This window comes from Protopterus annectens, chromosome 1.part1 (genome assembly GCF_019279795.1).
Source record: "Protopterus annectens isolate FY-2018-M chromosome 1.part1, PAN1.0, whole genome shotgun sequence".
Lineage (NCBI taxonomy): Eukaryota > Metazoa > Chordata > Ceratodontiformes > Protopteridae > Protopterus > Protopterus annectens.
Genome location: NC_056726.1, coordinates 1781426316 through 1781443098, shown reverse-complemented (window position 1 = coordinate 1781443098; position 16783 = coordinate 1781426316). Strand labels below are relative to the sequence as shown.

At 41.2% G+C, this 16783-nt stretch overlaps 1 protein-coding gene across 10 annotated transcripts in view; it reads left to right on the top strand.

The window, feature by feature from the left end:
- Positions 1-16783, top strand: part of FGR (FGR proto-oncogene, Src family tyrosine kinase) — a 2305304-nt gene that overhangs the window by 2001270 nt on the left and 287251 nt on the right. For all 10 annotated transcript variants that reach the window (XM_044084628.1, XM_044084601.1, XM_044084584.1 and 7 more), the window contains one exon: positions 629-732. In XM_044084628.1, the coding sequence (XP_043940563.1) occupies positions 629-732 (104 nt within the window). The remainder of the gene's footprint in view (positions 1-628; positions 733-16783) is intronic.

The following is a 16783-nucleotide window of genomic DNA, read 5'->3' as shown; positions in this document are numbered from 1 at the left end:
ACTGTGATGCCTTCATAAAGCGGTTATCTGCAACTCTTCTTTGTACTGGGAGTAACAGTAAGAGTAATGAAGTATAACATATGTAATGTATAGCCACTGATTTCACAAACCATACAAAGTAAACACAAACTGACACTCCTTGTTGCTAGGATATCTTCACCTACACAGAAGGTCTAAACTACTTGGGATCTGGTTAGAGGAGGAGCTGTTGGAAAGTACAGTAAAAAAGGTTTAGTCGATTAGGGTGACTTTTGTTTTCAGGAGGAGAAATAAAGCTACTGTTTGTGTGGTTTCGCAAAGTTCATCCTGCCCTTCCTTTTATAGAAGACCTCACTGTAGTAGATTTTGTAAGATACTCTTTACCAGGTAGTCACCAAAAGTATTACAACTTTTTGTAATCCCCCTCCCAAATGCACTCATGTACAATTTTCACACACACACACACACACACACACACACACACACACACACACACACACACACACACACACACACACACACACACACACTCTACCTGTCTACGTTCCATTGAATCAGCAATATTTTACTCCGATTAAAAAAAAAATGTACAATATCATACTAGTACAAATTATTTATATTTTGCTTTATATCTGAATTATCTCCATAGATGGTACTTTGGAAAAATTGGCAGAAAGGATGCAGAGAGGCAGCTCCTGTCTCATGGAAACCCACGTGGGACTTTCCTCATCCGAGAAAGTGAAACCACTAAAGGTAAGTAACAACCTATAGCCAAATACCTGTCATTACTAAAAGTAGGCTACAGTTCCATTTAGGAAAATGAAATAACTGAATGTATGCTGCAGCCTGTGACAAACTATACTAGAAGATGTTTCATGCTTCTACTTGGGATTGGGGGGAGTAGCAAAGTCAGTTGCCTTAGCTTAGCCATAGCCATCCCAATACTACTAGAGTGCAGCATGTGAAGGTGGGCTGTGGGAAAGATTCAGGTCATCCTGAGTCAGGTCCAATCCCACATCTGCCTATTCTGCACTGGGAGTAAAAGGTGGCAGCAGATGACTGCCAGTGGACAAACTCAAGACAGTTATTTTCATATATTACTGCTTTGCATTATCAAAGTTTTTGTTTTTGTGGAGGTTTCTAAATGTATCTTTTATAAAGCTATTCTATGCTTTCTTATTTGAATTTGATTTGCCCACATTGTTGTTGATCAGACAAAGCCTTTTTTCTGTCATGTCCCTGCACTGTGGAACCCCTGCTGCCATACTATTTTGAAGCGGATGACCTGCAATTCCAAGTCAGATCCATTTCAGCAGATGAAGTTACTACAGTGATTATGCATTTTTGAAGGGGTAAGACTGCAGGAATGGATGAGGTGCACATATAAATGCTGAAGACAGTGGACATTGTTAGCTTGTTGAGGTCAACTTTCCTTTTCAGTGTTGTTCAATAGGATATGATGGTACCTCTGGACTGGTAAACTGGGGTAGTGGTCCCTATTTTAAAAAATGGAAACAAAAGTATAAAGTTCCAGTTGTAGCAGAATCACAATTCTCATCTTCCCTGGGTAAGTATATTCCATCTGTTTAAGGAGGACCAATACAGAATCTGTCCTGGCCACTGAACAATGGGTCAGCTCTTTTGTCCTAATACAGATTGTGTAGGGGTCATGAGAGTTCATCAGTATTACCTGTGTGCTTTTTGTGGACTTAAGATAATTGTAATAATGATAATGCACCCTGCAGTATCTTTTGGGAAGCACCATAACACTATGGTGTCCTAGGGCAGCTGGTGTGTGCTATTCAGTTGTTTATGGAAGAGTGAGAATTATGTCTGTATCATTGTCATTAAATTAAATGTATTCATGATGGGTGCGTTTTTTCTCCTATACTGTTTTTGGTTTTCATGGACAAAATATCAAGCTGCAGGGGACATTAGGGTTGCATCTTTTTTTTCAAACACCTTTACTGAATTATCACTTGTGACATAGGCAAATTTACATTCATATAAATGTAATCAAACTATATTAGCATAATAAACATTGTATTTCACATGTATTGCTATATATCATATAACCTAAGCAATATTACATAAATTATTCAATTTCTGCTTTTTTTTTTTAAAAAGAAACATCTTCATTAAACCATCAAACTTACTACATAGGCAATCATACATTTATGTAAATGAAAACAAACCACACTGACATGATCCTAGTCGCAAGCATTTTACATCCTTTGTTGTATGTGGACGATGCTATCTTCTTGACCTCGAGTGACTGTGATCTATACCATGCAGTGAAGTGATATTTTGCTGACTGAAACAGATGGTGGAAAATCAGCACCTCCAAACTAGAAGTCATGAGTGTCTTGTGGAAAAGATTTGGCTTACTCTCTCTTTGTAAGAGGGTAGTAGACTGGCAAGTTTAGATATCTTGGTGTCTTGTACATGAGTGAGGGTGTGAAGGGGTGGACAGATGTTGAGCTATCAACAGCTGTTTTTTTGACTGCTGTTGTTGTGTCTTTCAGCTTTTCTTGGTTAGGGGCTGCCACAGCGGAACTCCTGTCTGCTATTGATTGGCAGTTGATTTTTACGTGCCGAGTTGCCAGCCCTGATGCACAACCTTCAATGAAGGTACGCCCATTCACGCAGAAGACGCTGTAGCTGAGAGTTGAACCGGACAGCGTCTTACTGTGAGGCGATATGCTGAAAAAGCTTTCAACGGTGGCCTAATGGTTAAGGTGTTTGCCTTACAAACACAAGGTCCAGGGTTTGAATCTCACAAGGGATAATTGGCTAGGCTTAAAATGGCTCGCAATGGCAGTTAGCCTAGTACTAATCTATGAACCTATGAACAATTCACACAAAAAACTGCACGCCGATGTATAGGCAAGCCCCCCACACCCACTGACATTATATGTACCTACTCTGAGGTCATACAACACTGAAAACAGGGAACACTTCCCTGTCACTGAAAGATGTTCTGGCACAATGCTTCCAATCAATCTGCTGTCGAAGAAATGGTTGTTGCTAGATCGACTGATACCCAGAGAGTAAGAAGACTGACTGTTGGACTGGTACAGTGGCAACAGTCCAGCAGGAGTTGTGCCAAACTGTGACAATGAAGTGAAAACTGAGTCCTAAGACTTAACACACAATTTACATGTCAGTTTATGCCCCCATTCTCACCTGTGGTCATGAGCATTGGTTAATGATGGAAGACATGAGAATTCAAACAAAAGAGGCAGAAATTATGTTTGCTGAGGGTTGCTGATCTTATGCTGCATGATGTAGTAAGTATCTTGCCAATCTAAATTGACCTCAGAGGTGGAAAAATAAAAACAGACGCATCTGAATATAAAGGGGAATAGAAGGTGCAATGGTAAAATGGGGAGTGTATCAGTGAGCTGGGCTTAAAGAAGAGCTTAGATTATAATAATAGTTTAGGAATGTTGAAGGAGAATAGAAAGTGAAATTTCTAGAGCAGTTGTTAAAGAAAGCTAAGGTGGGTTTAGTGGCCCTTGGATGTCAGTAAGGGGCTATAGCAGCACCAGGGAAGAGACTTTCTATGCATTATTTTACAAACAATTGCTGTAAACTGCCAACACCAAAAGGAGTGATTATGTCAAATACCAATAATCATTTAATTGATTGCTAATGGACTGCAAAAAAATAAAAAAATACCGAAACAACTTTCACTGAACATCAGAGGTATTTTCTTTTGCAGGGGGCAAGCCTCCATGCACCCCACAAGTGAGGGATACCCCACTCTACCTTTCTCCCACAATTTACCTTTATCTCTTCCCCTTTCTTGGTCTGCCTTCTCATACTATATGATGTGTAGTCGGTAATAACCATTTCCTTAAAGAAGTATATTAAGGGTGGATGGGAGTTACGGAGGAGGACAACTAGGATTTGAGGAGTTCAAGATGGTAGTAATATGTGTTGCTGTAAATAAACATAAGAGGCAGAAGAGACCTATGGAGAGTTAAGCTCAGAATTTTTAACATAAATAAATAAACATTGAGATGAAATCAATTACATTGATTATCATATAGGTGTTATGTTCTATGCCGCGGTGGTATGGCGGTAAAGTTGTTACCTCACAGCAAGAAGTTCTCCCGTTCAATTCTCGACATGGCTTGTGAGTGCCTTCTGTGTGGAGTGTGCATGTCCTCCCCGCGGTTGGGTAGCGTTTGAAAGTCATGCGTGCGTAAATGGGTGTGCCTTCGTTGAAGGTTGGGTGTCGAGCTGGCACCTCAGCATTTTGTAAAAATCTACTGCCAATCATTAGCAGACCGGAGTTCCACTGTGGCGACCCCTTACCGGGAAAAAGACGAAAGACAAACAACAACAACAACATCATATAGGTGTTATACACAAATGAGGCTTTAAGGTAAGCAAAAGTATTCAGGTACATACTCCACTATTCAAATAAAATAAGTTATACAACATGTGTGGTTAATATAAGTAAAGCGATGATGCACACAGGATAACACACAGGAATGCTGCACAAAATTGTGCTTTTATGAAACAAAACGTTCAGATGCATGGACTGGTATGGAAAAGAAAGACAAAGGCTGCAACTGCAAATGGAGTGAATGATATTAAAAGAGTGCTAAATAACAAAGAAACATTTAAATGTCACTAGTGTGAGTTGGTAATAGCCAGATCTTTCAGGCAGGTATATTAAGGATGATGGGAGTTAGGGAGGAACATGACTAAGACGTGAGCATTTAAGGGCAGTGCTAATATGTTTTTCTCTAAAAATAAAGTATGGAAGAGAAGAATGAAAAGGCAGAGGAGGAAAAGTGAAGAGACAAAAGTTAAATTGTGGAAGATATGGCAGTATATATACAGAGAAGGAAATGTGTTATAGGTGTGGAAAAATAAAAAAAAAGACATGTCTAAATATAAAAGGGGAAGAGAAGGTGAAATTTCTAGAGCAGTTGTTCGAGTCTGACACATTGAAAACAGATGTGACATAACAAGAGATTAACAGGAGTTACTTAAAGAGACCAAGGCAGCACATGAACTGTGGACCATTCTGAAGCCATGGCATTCATCACCCAAAAACCTCCTCCCTGCAATAATAAGATTAATTTAACAACGTGCTTTAAGAATTTACATACAGATGAGATTGCTAGTACTGTTAGCACATACAAATGGAATTGCTACTATGGAAAAATATAATCTCACATATAGTAATAGAGCAATTGCATTTATCAACATGCAAGAGTGGATATTCTTAATAATCCATACATAAAATTACATTCAAGATAATATGCAAGATAAGAACTACTGTAAGGCAGTACAGAGTAATGGTTTTAACTCTTAGGATTTAGATCTGTAGATATGTCTACAAATAATATAAAAGAGTCAGAACTACATAGTGCCCCTGTACTGTTGTATAATCCGGATCATGATGAAACATATGATCTCACAGTTGCAGTTCCACTTATCTTGACTATAGCCAACTTAATGTTAGGACTACATCCTTCAAAAACATCTCACATAGACAGATAACTGGTGCCAGCACCATGGTTTAAAGCTAAATGCCAAAAAATGTATAGTCATACCCTTTGGCAAAAACAATGTGCCCACAAATTACCACATAGGCAGAAACCCATTAAGTACAGAGAAAGTTATTAGGGACCTGGGGACCCAAGTTGATAGCAATCTCTCCTTTGAAAACCACATTGCCAAAGTGGTTAGAAAGACCTTCTACATAGCCCACCTCATCACAAAGGGTTTCACATCTAGATCAAGAGAGGTAATCGTGCCCCTTTATTCATCCCTCATCAGGCCCATCATAGAATACAATGCCCCTTTTGGGATGTACCTTACCCGACACCTGCAGCAATTAGAAAGAACCCAAAAGTATCTCACCAAGAGGATCAAGGGTCTCAAACAGATGCCATATGCTTCTCGGTTAAAAAAACTCCAGCTCTACTCAGTTGCATACCGCCTACTTCTAGGCGATCTATGCCTGACATACAAAGCTATGTCAAATCCAGAATTAATGGACATGCTCCACCTCAGTAAATCTAAATCCCTTAGAGCCACACACTCGAGGGACTTGAACCTCAGCACAGAAATAAATAGAACTTGCTGGAGGGACAGGTTCATAACCCAGAGGCTCCCTTCGCTCTGGAATAGAATTCCAGTTCATGTGAGGCAAAGCACCTCACTGAATCTCTTCAAGAAGAATCTCGATAGGTGGATGGGGGATCGTAGGTTTGTCCCAGGGATTACTCCCATGTCACTATTGGACAGAGGCACAGTAAACTAAACCTTAAAAAGGGCACAGTATACTCAAATCAAGGGGTGGCGTAAGCCATACAGAATCGGGCTAGGCTTATAATTGCCCCAGGGCAGATAGCCTAGTATGAACCTATGAACCTAAATGCATGCCACTTCAGCTGACACACCACCTGCCCTGTCACATACTTCAACCAGTGGTTGCATTTACAAACCTCATGGACCCATAAATGTAATTTTGTAATGTAAGGTAACTTCAGTCTTCACTGGTTAAGCACCTGTTTAGCATATTACAACTTATCTCCATACGCACTCACCCTAACTCATCGCCATCACTCAACTTTCGTTCCACTCTGCTGATAAGAAACTCCCCAACAGCGGTATCCTCATCATTGTTCTTTCCAGTACATTGTCTAGCCAGGATTATTTTTTGTTCATTTCTCACAGGTCTTTGCCAGTACTGGTGGAGGAGAGGAATAAACTCTACGGCCGAGATGACCCAAGTTTAACTAGTAGCTTGGATGCCTGCCAGCATTAATAGATAGAATGGGCAGGCCCAACCTGGGGGGGGGGGAAACAGGGGCAGAATCAGATCGATACACTATCCCTATGCTTGGGATGAGGCGGGAGTGCTTGCCTGAAGGCATGTATTAGGTTCACCAAGCCATCCATGGGGGTAGCCTTCGTAACAAGTGTGTGGAACCACACAGTTGCAAGGATGAGGGCATTGAGGGACACTGTGGTGATGCAGTTCACATGTTCCCTTGTCCAGGGGTCAAGTTAGGCATTTCCAAATGATCTTATTTTCAACATGCTACAAAGCACCTTTATGGTTACCTGAATAATGCCCCTCTTGAGAGCAGAGGGCTGAAAAGGCACTGTCTAAGAAAAGGCTTGAGACTAGGAGGCACATGGTCAAAAATCAACAAAAAGGGGAAAAATCTCACTGTTTTTTTTTTCAAAACACCCAAATCCCTCAAATCATCATTAACTGTCACCAATCCCCAAAAACTAAGATAATTCACTAATTTGTACCCTTGAGTCCAAAAATGGCATCTTCTACACTATTTCTTTAACCCTACTAATGTCATCTAATACTTCTCCCCTCCACCACTCCCCATTCAAGGTCCTCTGAAACCCCTTCCAAAAAAACATGCAGAGTCAAAGGCAACTACCCTGCTAACCATGAGAACCGAAATTGAAATGAGGGAATGTGACAATATTTGGTTAAAATGGAAGTCAACCCAAAAAGTTCCAACTCGCTCTTCCCAGAATCATGATAAACTGTAACTCTGATGTCTCTTCTCAACTCATTATTACAAGCAGCAGCTCTTTAAATGACAAACTGAAGAGGACACATAAATTTAATGATAGGTGGGCATACAAAAGCCTTTTTAGCTAATATCTACATTCCTTCCCCATCTTCTCAATCAATATTAAAATCCCTCTTATAGGAACATTTAACTACAATTAAAGATGCCAAATTGTTTATGGTTATGCAAACCTTAACAGGAACTGCCCCCTTAATTTACATTAAACAGACTGCTCAGTAAATATAATCTTGTTCAACTTGACAGTAGGCACAGTGCAATTTCCTGACTTTTCAGTCATCGACATACTTATCACCAACAAACCCAATAAGCTTAAGCAGCTTTCAGTTTTGTCCAGTATTCTTAGCGGTTATTGGCCTGTTTTCTCACAGTGGCCCTTCAAAATCTTAAAGCTTTATTGTAAAAACATAACTTACTTGTCCGTCCCTAATAATTTTGATTCTTTACTGCATAATGAACTCTTAGCTGCCAATTCAACAGATTTCCTTATGGCTTCAGACACCAGTTATGCATTTTCACCTTCTGTAATGTACTCATTACTAAAACAACTCTTACTAAGAATTAGCAGTAAAAGGGAATCATGTTCCTTGGATTTCTTCTAACTTTAGTGCTGAAAATAGGAAGTGAGGCAATGCCTGGAAAGGATGCAAGGCTGATCTGCAAAAATACAACAAAGCTCCAAATTTAGCAACCCTTTAAAAAATAAATACCAGTATCAAAACCAACTCATCTTAAGCATCATACTTTAACAATTTATGAAGCTCCCAAATTAAGTAACCCAAAGCAATCCTGGAAATGTTTTAACTCTTGTCAGCCCTAAAGGTATACAGTCCCAAAACACTAAGTCATATTCTGACATGTGTAAAAGCCATTCATGTATTCAAGTCAATATTATTACACAGCTACTTCTAGCAGCCAACATTTCTTCTCATTATATACAAACATTGCTAAGAATTTACTTTTACACAAAATTCTTAGAAACTCACCCCCTTTATTTCAAACTGGTAACATCCAAAACATTGCAGAGCAACTTCGAGTAACATATTACAAATTCAGCCCACACTCCAACTGCCTGCACCCAAAATTTCTTATCTGAATTGCAACATTTCTTTCCACATGGCATATATTTGAAACGTTCGCTTAGTACAAAACAAAATACTGCAATGTATAAACCTCACACCCACCACAGCAACATTTATTAAGACATTTATCTATAAAATATAAAGGTTTTACTGCTGAACATTAGGAGTCAAAACAAAAACTCCACTCCCTACAAGTTCTTCTCTCCCTAGAGAATGCTGGCACCCGTGTGGTCACTGAAACATGATTTAAAGCTGCAGAGAGCACACTGGTAGTGCAAGCCTGTAATGCCTTCCACACATTTAGACCAGCTGCTACACTGACAGGGACTAGAGGCAAAGGTGTCACGATTTACATAAAAATAAATATACCTCAAGGTTGGTGAAATAGGACAATGCGCATGAGCTTCTCCACATTCAAATCACCCCAGGCAAAATCCCATACCACTTCCTTGCAAGCTATAGGCCCCCCTCCATGATACAGGAAACCCATAACGTGTTTAAACTTAATGGAAACACTTACCATCCAACCCAATACCATATTCATGTGTGATTTTAATTATCCCCCTATTAACTGGGAATCATGTACAACACCAAACATGCAGGCAGACATTCCTGGACTTTGTAAACACAAACTCACTGAACCAGATTGTCAACACACTGACCAGGGGTGCAAATATACTGGAGCTGGTCTTCACAAATATGGGAAAGTGCTGCACACCTCCTAGTGTAATGTCTTCTCTGGTAAGATCAGACCACAACATGGTCTCCTTTGAAGTAAAAATAAAACCTGGAATCCAAGCTAACCCTGGAATGTTCAGGAAATACTCTAAGGCTAACTTCCTACTATTAAATGCTAACCTGGCAAAATTCCAAGTCCTCATAAATCTTGAGAACACTGCTGACTATGTAGAACAGTTCACAGAAACCCCATGCTAGCATGTCAATAGCTACAAAGAGGCAATTGTATCCACCAGGAAGAAGCACAGAACTAACTCAAAAAAACAAGCCACACTGGTCTAATCAGAACATCAGTAGGCTGTAGAACAAAAGGAAGAAAATCATGGCAAAAATTAGGAGGTGTAGGACCCAGAAGGATAAAAGCACTCTCATCAAACTAAACCAACAATTTAGCGGACATATAATGTGTACTAAAGCCAAATCTGAGGTAAAGTTGGCCTCCCAAGCCAAGGACAACCACAAGGCATTCTCTAGCTATGTCCACAACCTCAAAGACAATACACAATTGTGTGCAGAGCTCATTGTTAATAGACCCATCTATAATGGGCCAGAAGATATAGCAAACCTACTGTTCAACAAATTAAGGCCAACTTTACACTTCTCTCCCCCCCGACCTTCCATCAGGAAATAGCATCAAATATAACTCCCCCTACTATCAAGAGTGAGCAGGTTCTTAATGCTCCCTCTAAGGCCAATAATACTGTATAAATTGGCCCAGACAATATCCTGGGATGCCTTCTAAATAGTATGCAACATGACCTAGCAGGCCTTTTGTAATTGCTATTGAACTGTATCATCCAAACAGGCTTCATGCCTCATGAATAGAGAACAGCAACAATCATCCCTGTGCACAAAGGTAGGTCATCTACAGACTCTGGAAACTACAGACCCATAAGTCTCACTAGTCTCATTTGCAAAGCCATGGAAAGAATCCTCATAGAAATGATTGATAATGACAAAGTAAACCTCCAGACACTGGACCCAAACCAATTTGATTTCATTAAGGGGAGGTCATGCCTACTCAACCTGGTGGACTTCTTTGAGAAGTCATCAAAGAAATGAATGAGTGCAGAACAGGTCACACTGCCTACCCTGACTTGGCCAAAGGCATTTGACATAATATCTCACTCTTGCATTGTTGACAAACTCAAGAGGTTAGGTACAAACCCTTATTTCACCCACTGGATAACCAACTGGCTCACAGACGAGATCCAGGAAGTATTAGGGAGTCCACATTTACCATCACAAGCGGAATCCCTCAGGGGTCAGTCCTGGGGCCACTCCTTCTTAGCATTTACTTCTGTGAAGTCAAGACCAATGTCAGTGGCCTCTGGCTGACTAAATTTGCAGATGATTGCAAATTAGGGGAAGTCATAGAATCCCTCAGCAACACAAATATTCACCAGGAAGGGTTGACACAGACAAATAACTGGTGGCAGAGCCATGGACTAAAACTAAATGCCAAGAAATGTATAACAGTATCCTTTGGGAAGTCATCCACCCCTGGTATCGATCATATTGACAACACACCCCTAAAAGCTGACTCAGTAGTCAGGGACCTGGAGGCATAGTAATCTAGCCTTTGACCTTCGCATGTCTACTGTAGTGAGGAAATCATTCTCTGTTGTGCAACTTATAAACAATGGTATGGCACCTAGACCCAAGGATGTCATTGTTCCACTATACTCAGCATTTATTAGACCTTTCATTGTGTACAATGCCCCCTTTCATATATATCTAACAAGGCACATCAACAATTGGAACATCCACAGATTTTCCTCACTAAAAGAATACAGATCTTAAGTAACAAGGCCATATCACTGTATTCTGTCTCCTATAGACTGTTGAGGGCAGCTCTATGCCTGGCATACAAGGCATTTTCAGACACCACCATGATGGACCTCCTGCATATTTGCAAAATAAACAGCACCAAAATTACCCATTCTAAAGACCTAAACCTTGCCTGTGATATAAACAGGACATGCAGGAGAGGCAGGTATATATCCAAACAGACTACCTCTTCTCTGGACAGGTTCCCATCTATATGAAGCAGAGTTCATCTCTAACCCAATTCAAGTGTAACTTGGACAATTGCATGGGGATCATGAAATTTATCCCCGGTTTGGCACCTATGTCTCTAATGGACACAGGAAGCCTGTAGATGGTTCATCTTCCAGGCCCCTGCTTGTAAATGTTTCATCTCCCAAGCCCCTGCTTACACTTATCTAGGGTACCAGAACTTGTCAGAGATTTGGGATGCATGGCTAGGCTTAAAAAGGCCCTTGTGGTCATTAGCCTAGTACACTCCTATTAACCTATGAACCTATGAACATCTACAATATCCAAAAATATGGCTTTTTGTACAGCTCCAAACATAATTTTGATCTGTCCAGACTGCGATTTTCACACTTACCTCACAGATATATTCAAGTATGGAGAAAGGTTTACTTGCAGGAGATCTTTTCCCAAATTAACATGGGCTTTTGAAACAGCTGATCACACAACTCTACTGAATAAATTAGCCTGTAAATATCCAGAACACTGACCATCTCAAAGTAAATTCACTGAGATGTAAAATCATGTAATGGGAACAAGTTTTATTTTCTAGAATATATGATTATCAGCTACTGATATTACACAATAAGCAAATCTATCATGGCAGACTTTGAGGACTAACTTAAAACTCAACAGATTGTCAGCTTAGATGGTACCTTTTGGAATATTCCAGCTGAGACTGTTACAATTCAGAAAGTTCTCTAAACGCTGAGCAGGTTTCCCATGATGTCATGCTGTAACACACAACAATTTTCCCTTTATTTCAAACATTATATTCAAAAGATATTTGATATAACCAAGGTCAAAACACAATGGTCCTAGTCAAACAATGTTCCGTAGTACGCTTGCTTATATATAGTATAGCTATGATTCTTTTTTATCTAAACCTTCTATATGCAGTTATAGTATAATCTTCAAGACAATTCTCACAGAACACTAATACGTTTTCTGACCTAGCTTGCTCAGAAGCAATATCTAAAATAATTCTAACAGAACACAAATATATTTTCTGGCTTAATTCTGTTTTTATCCTAACAATAATGGGAGTAAACCCATCATGTATGAGGAGGAAAGGTGTTTTTTCCTTATAAACCTTTCACTGCTGTGCATTCCCAGCAAACTGATCAACACTGGATATGCAGTGGGAATCAGCAAAGGCATGTCACTGACATCAGCAAGTGATGTAACCAATCACGATTGCCCTGACCCCCTTCAGGCTAGCGCTTCTGTGTTGTCCCCAGTGTCCATCAAGGACTCTAACATGCGACCATGTGCCCTGACCATATGCCCCATATCTTCCCTCCAAAGAGAGGTGAGAAGGCTAACATAGGTCACCTCCTCCCCCCCTTCCTCTTGGCAGGTCAAACAAGCACATGAGCAGCTAATCAAAGTAAAGCCACTTGGGTCATATTTAAGGCTTTTCCCTCTTTGCTACTGTGGCTAGCTCCCTATGTTAGATTTCTACAACACATTCATTTTCCTAGAAGATGGTACATTTCCATCATGGCTAATTTTGAGGAATATTATGCTGCCCAGAAAAAATGGGACATGTGAGTGGTATGCTTTTCATAACAGGCTAGAAAGATGGCGAGTCCAATAAATAGCTCTGTTACTGATTTGAGATTAAAAAAAAACAGTCTTGCAGTTGGGTATATTGTTTGATATGATGACAAGATATGTAAATTGTTATAGGCATGCAAGACAAGTGTATGAAAATGTATATGCACAAAGAACCAGAAATTAATTTAGAAAATTAGAAAAACAGATTTTGCCAGGTAGCAAAAGGTACCATCACACAGCTCAGAACCATTGTTAATTACAACTGAGTAGATGTAATCAATACTTTACTTAAGCCTATTAAGAGAAAGTTATAAACAGAAAAAAACTTTAGAGTAATATCTGTGGGAGGTGTGGGAATAAATGCACACCTAGATTATTGGCTGATCATGACAAATACCACAAGAGATGTGGGAAAATGTATTGTATCGGATGCTGCCTGAAGCAGGAACAACAGTGCAAGTAATAGGGCAATTCCAGCAGTTTGGTGGCAGTGAGGAAGATTAATCTTTTTTCATGGCATCAGTAAAAGAAGGCAAAGAAACTAAGAAAGAATGCATAGTATATTCGTATGGTAATGGGTCATTGTTACCATTTGTCATGGACACTGGACCAGAAGACATACACCAGTTATAGACACAAAAACTGTACAAGCAAAAGAAGATTCGTACCAAGAGGATAGATTTTACAATGATGAGACCATCCCCAAAAAATGTTTATGCATAACTCTAACCATTAAGAGGAGTTTGCTAGAAGCCTTTTGTATTAATGGAAAACAGTATAACTTTTAGTTATGTACTTACCATAACTTTGGATGTATGGGATCCATCTCGCCTACATTCATAACAGATGGGTTCGGAGCCGATCCGTCGGCTCTGACTCGGCCACTATATACTCGAACAAAGTCTCTCATTGGCTGGGCTACCCCTTATCCCATAATGCACCACGCCTGCTTCCCCAGATCTTGTTTGTTCACTTTATACATTCATACAGATACAGAAAAAAACATATACCAATAACTGTAACCAACTAGAGACCTTCCATAGGAGAGGTTATCAAGATCTATATTTCCTCCAAATCCAAAAGGTAGGGGGAAGGAGGGTGGGTATGTATGAATGTAGGCGAGATGGATCCCATACATCCAAAGGTATGGTAAGTACATAACTAAAAGATGTAATGGGATCCTATCTCGCTACATTCATAACAGATGGGACAGCGTCCCTAGCACCTAAAAACCCTGGGTGGCTCATTGGAACACACTCCTGAGAACTGCGGAACCAAATGAAGCTCTGCCTCGGGAAGCCACATCAAGCTTGTAATGAGAAATGAAGGTGTGCGGAGAAGACCAAGTAGCAGCCGCACAAATATCATCTACTGAAACTTTGGAATGAAAAGCTACAGAGGTGGCCATAGCTCTGGTAGAATGAGCTTTGATTGGGAAAGGCAACTCCTTGCCTGAGTGGGAATAAATGAAAGAGATGCAATCCTTAATCCATTTAGCAATGGTGGCTTTGGCAACTGGAAGACCCAACCTATTCTCCACAAAGGACACAAACAGTTGGTCAGATTTTCTAGTCTGAGTGGTCCTAGCCAAGTAAAAACGGAGTTGCCTGTGAACATCCAACTGGTGAAAGGTATATTCTGCTGTACTAGCAAAATTTGGAAAGAAAACTGGAAGCTCCAATGATTGCTGAAGCATAAAGGGGATGCTACCTTAGGCAAAAAGGATGGATTCAATCTAAGGGAAACTTAGAGAGCCTGAAGCTCTGAAACACGCTTAGCAGAAGTAATAGCCACTAGAAAAGCCGTTTTCCACGACAGGAATTTGATATCACAAGTGGCTGCCGGCTCAAAGGGATGGGCAGTTAAGGAGGCCAGAACCAAATTTAAGTCCCAAGGGGGCACGGGATGAGCCACAGGAGGTCTGAAGAGCCAGGCTCCCCTAAGAAAGGACTTGCAAAGTCTGTTAGCCATTAAAGAGGGATCTACAGCAACATGAAAATTAGATATAGCCGCCAATTGAACTTTAAGTGTGGAGACTGAAGAGCCAGAATAAAATAAGGAAGCCAGAAATTCCAAGACCTGCGGAACTCTGGCCGTAAGAGGATCAACGCCTCGCTGTTATGCCCAACAAACAAACCTTTTCCATTTGCTGGAATACAGCTTAACAGTAGACGGCTTGTGGGAAGAAGAGAAGATGTGCATTACTTCCGAAGAAAGAGAAAGATCTCTAACTAAGGATGGAAGTGGAGTAACCAAGCAGCTAGACGCAGTGACCGGAGGGACGGATGAGGGAGTCCCAACGGATTGGATAACAGATCCGGTACTGGGTCCAGAATCCAAGGGCCCTGTGCCGCATACTTCTGAAGAAACTGGAACCAAACCTGATGGGGCCAATGTGGGGGGCGACCAAAATCATGTCGCACCCAACATGGAGAGCCTTCTGAATCACCCTCGGGAGAAGGGGAATCGGAGGGAAGGCATAAAGTAGACCCGGGGGCCAAGTGTGTGCTATATATATATATATATATATATATATATATATATATATATATATATATAGCGTCCCTTGGAGACTGTCCCTGTGTCCCTGAGTGGGCGTCAGAGTGAAGAACTCTCTGCACTTCGCATTGTTGGGGCTGGCGAACAAGTCGCAACAAGGGAGGCCCCATTTGGCGAAGATCAGCGCAGCCACTCTGTTGTTGAGGCACCACTCGTGGGGCAACAGGAGAGTCCTGCTGAGCCTGTCTGCAATCACATTGGCTTTTCCCGGAATGTGCGTGGCTACTAAGAAACGTCGAGAGGCTATGGCCCAGTGCCATACTCTCATGGCCTCCCTGCAAAGGTGGTAGGACCTGGTTCCGCCCTGCTTGTTTATGTGCCAAACTACCGACATGTTGTCGGATAGAATCGCAATAGTACCCTGGGGGAGAACATGATGAAGTGCTTGTAAAACCAGAAGCACTGCTCTCATTTCCAGGACATTGATGTGAAGGTGCGCTTCGCAATCCTGCCAAATGCCTTGGACAGTCCTGTCCAGATAATGACCCCCTCACCCTATCTGGGAGGTGTCCGTGGTCACTGTGGCAACAGGGGGCTGAAGGGCGAAAGGACGCCCCCGGTCCAGGTTGGACCGACATAGCCACCAATGGAGATCTTGACGACAACTGTCCGTAATCAGAACTAGGTGATCCAAGGGAAGTTCTTGGTATGACCACTGAACCGATAACAGCCATTGTAGCACTCGCATGTGCAGTCTGGCTAACGGTACTAGGAGGATGGTTGCAGCCATCGAACCCAATAACTGAAGAATCTGTCTGGCAGGAACTCGAGATTTGGGTAACAAATTTTGGACCTGATATTGTAGAACCTGAATTCTCTCTGATGGCAAAAATGCCTGCATACTTTTTGTGTCTAACTCTGTGCCTATAAAGGTGATACGCTGAGATGGCCGCAGCACAGATTTTTTCCAATTGAAAGAGATTCCTAGCGAGAGACCCAAAGTTACTGTGGCCATCAACGCTCGAATCAGTAGATGCTTGGAGGTGGCAGTGAGGAGCCAGTCATCGAGATAAGGAAACACTTGGAATCCGAGGCTTCTCAAGTGAGCTGTCACTACTGCCAGACATTTGGTAAACACCCTGGGGGCTGTGGTGAGACCAAAGGGCAGTGCACGAAACTGGAAATGACTGGTTCCTAGGCGGAAGCGCAAATGACTCCTGGACTCCTGACGTATCAATATGTGATAGTAAGCGTCCTTGAGGTCTATGGAGCACATCCAGA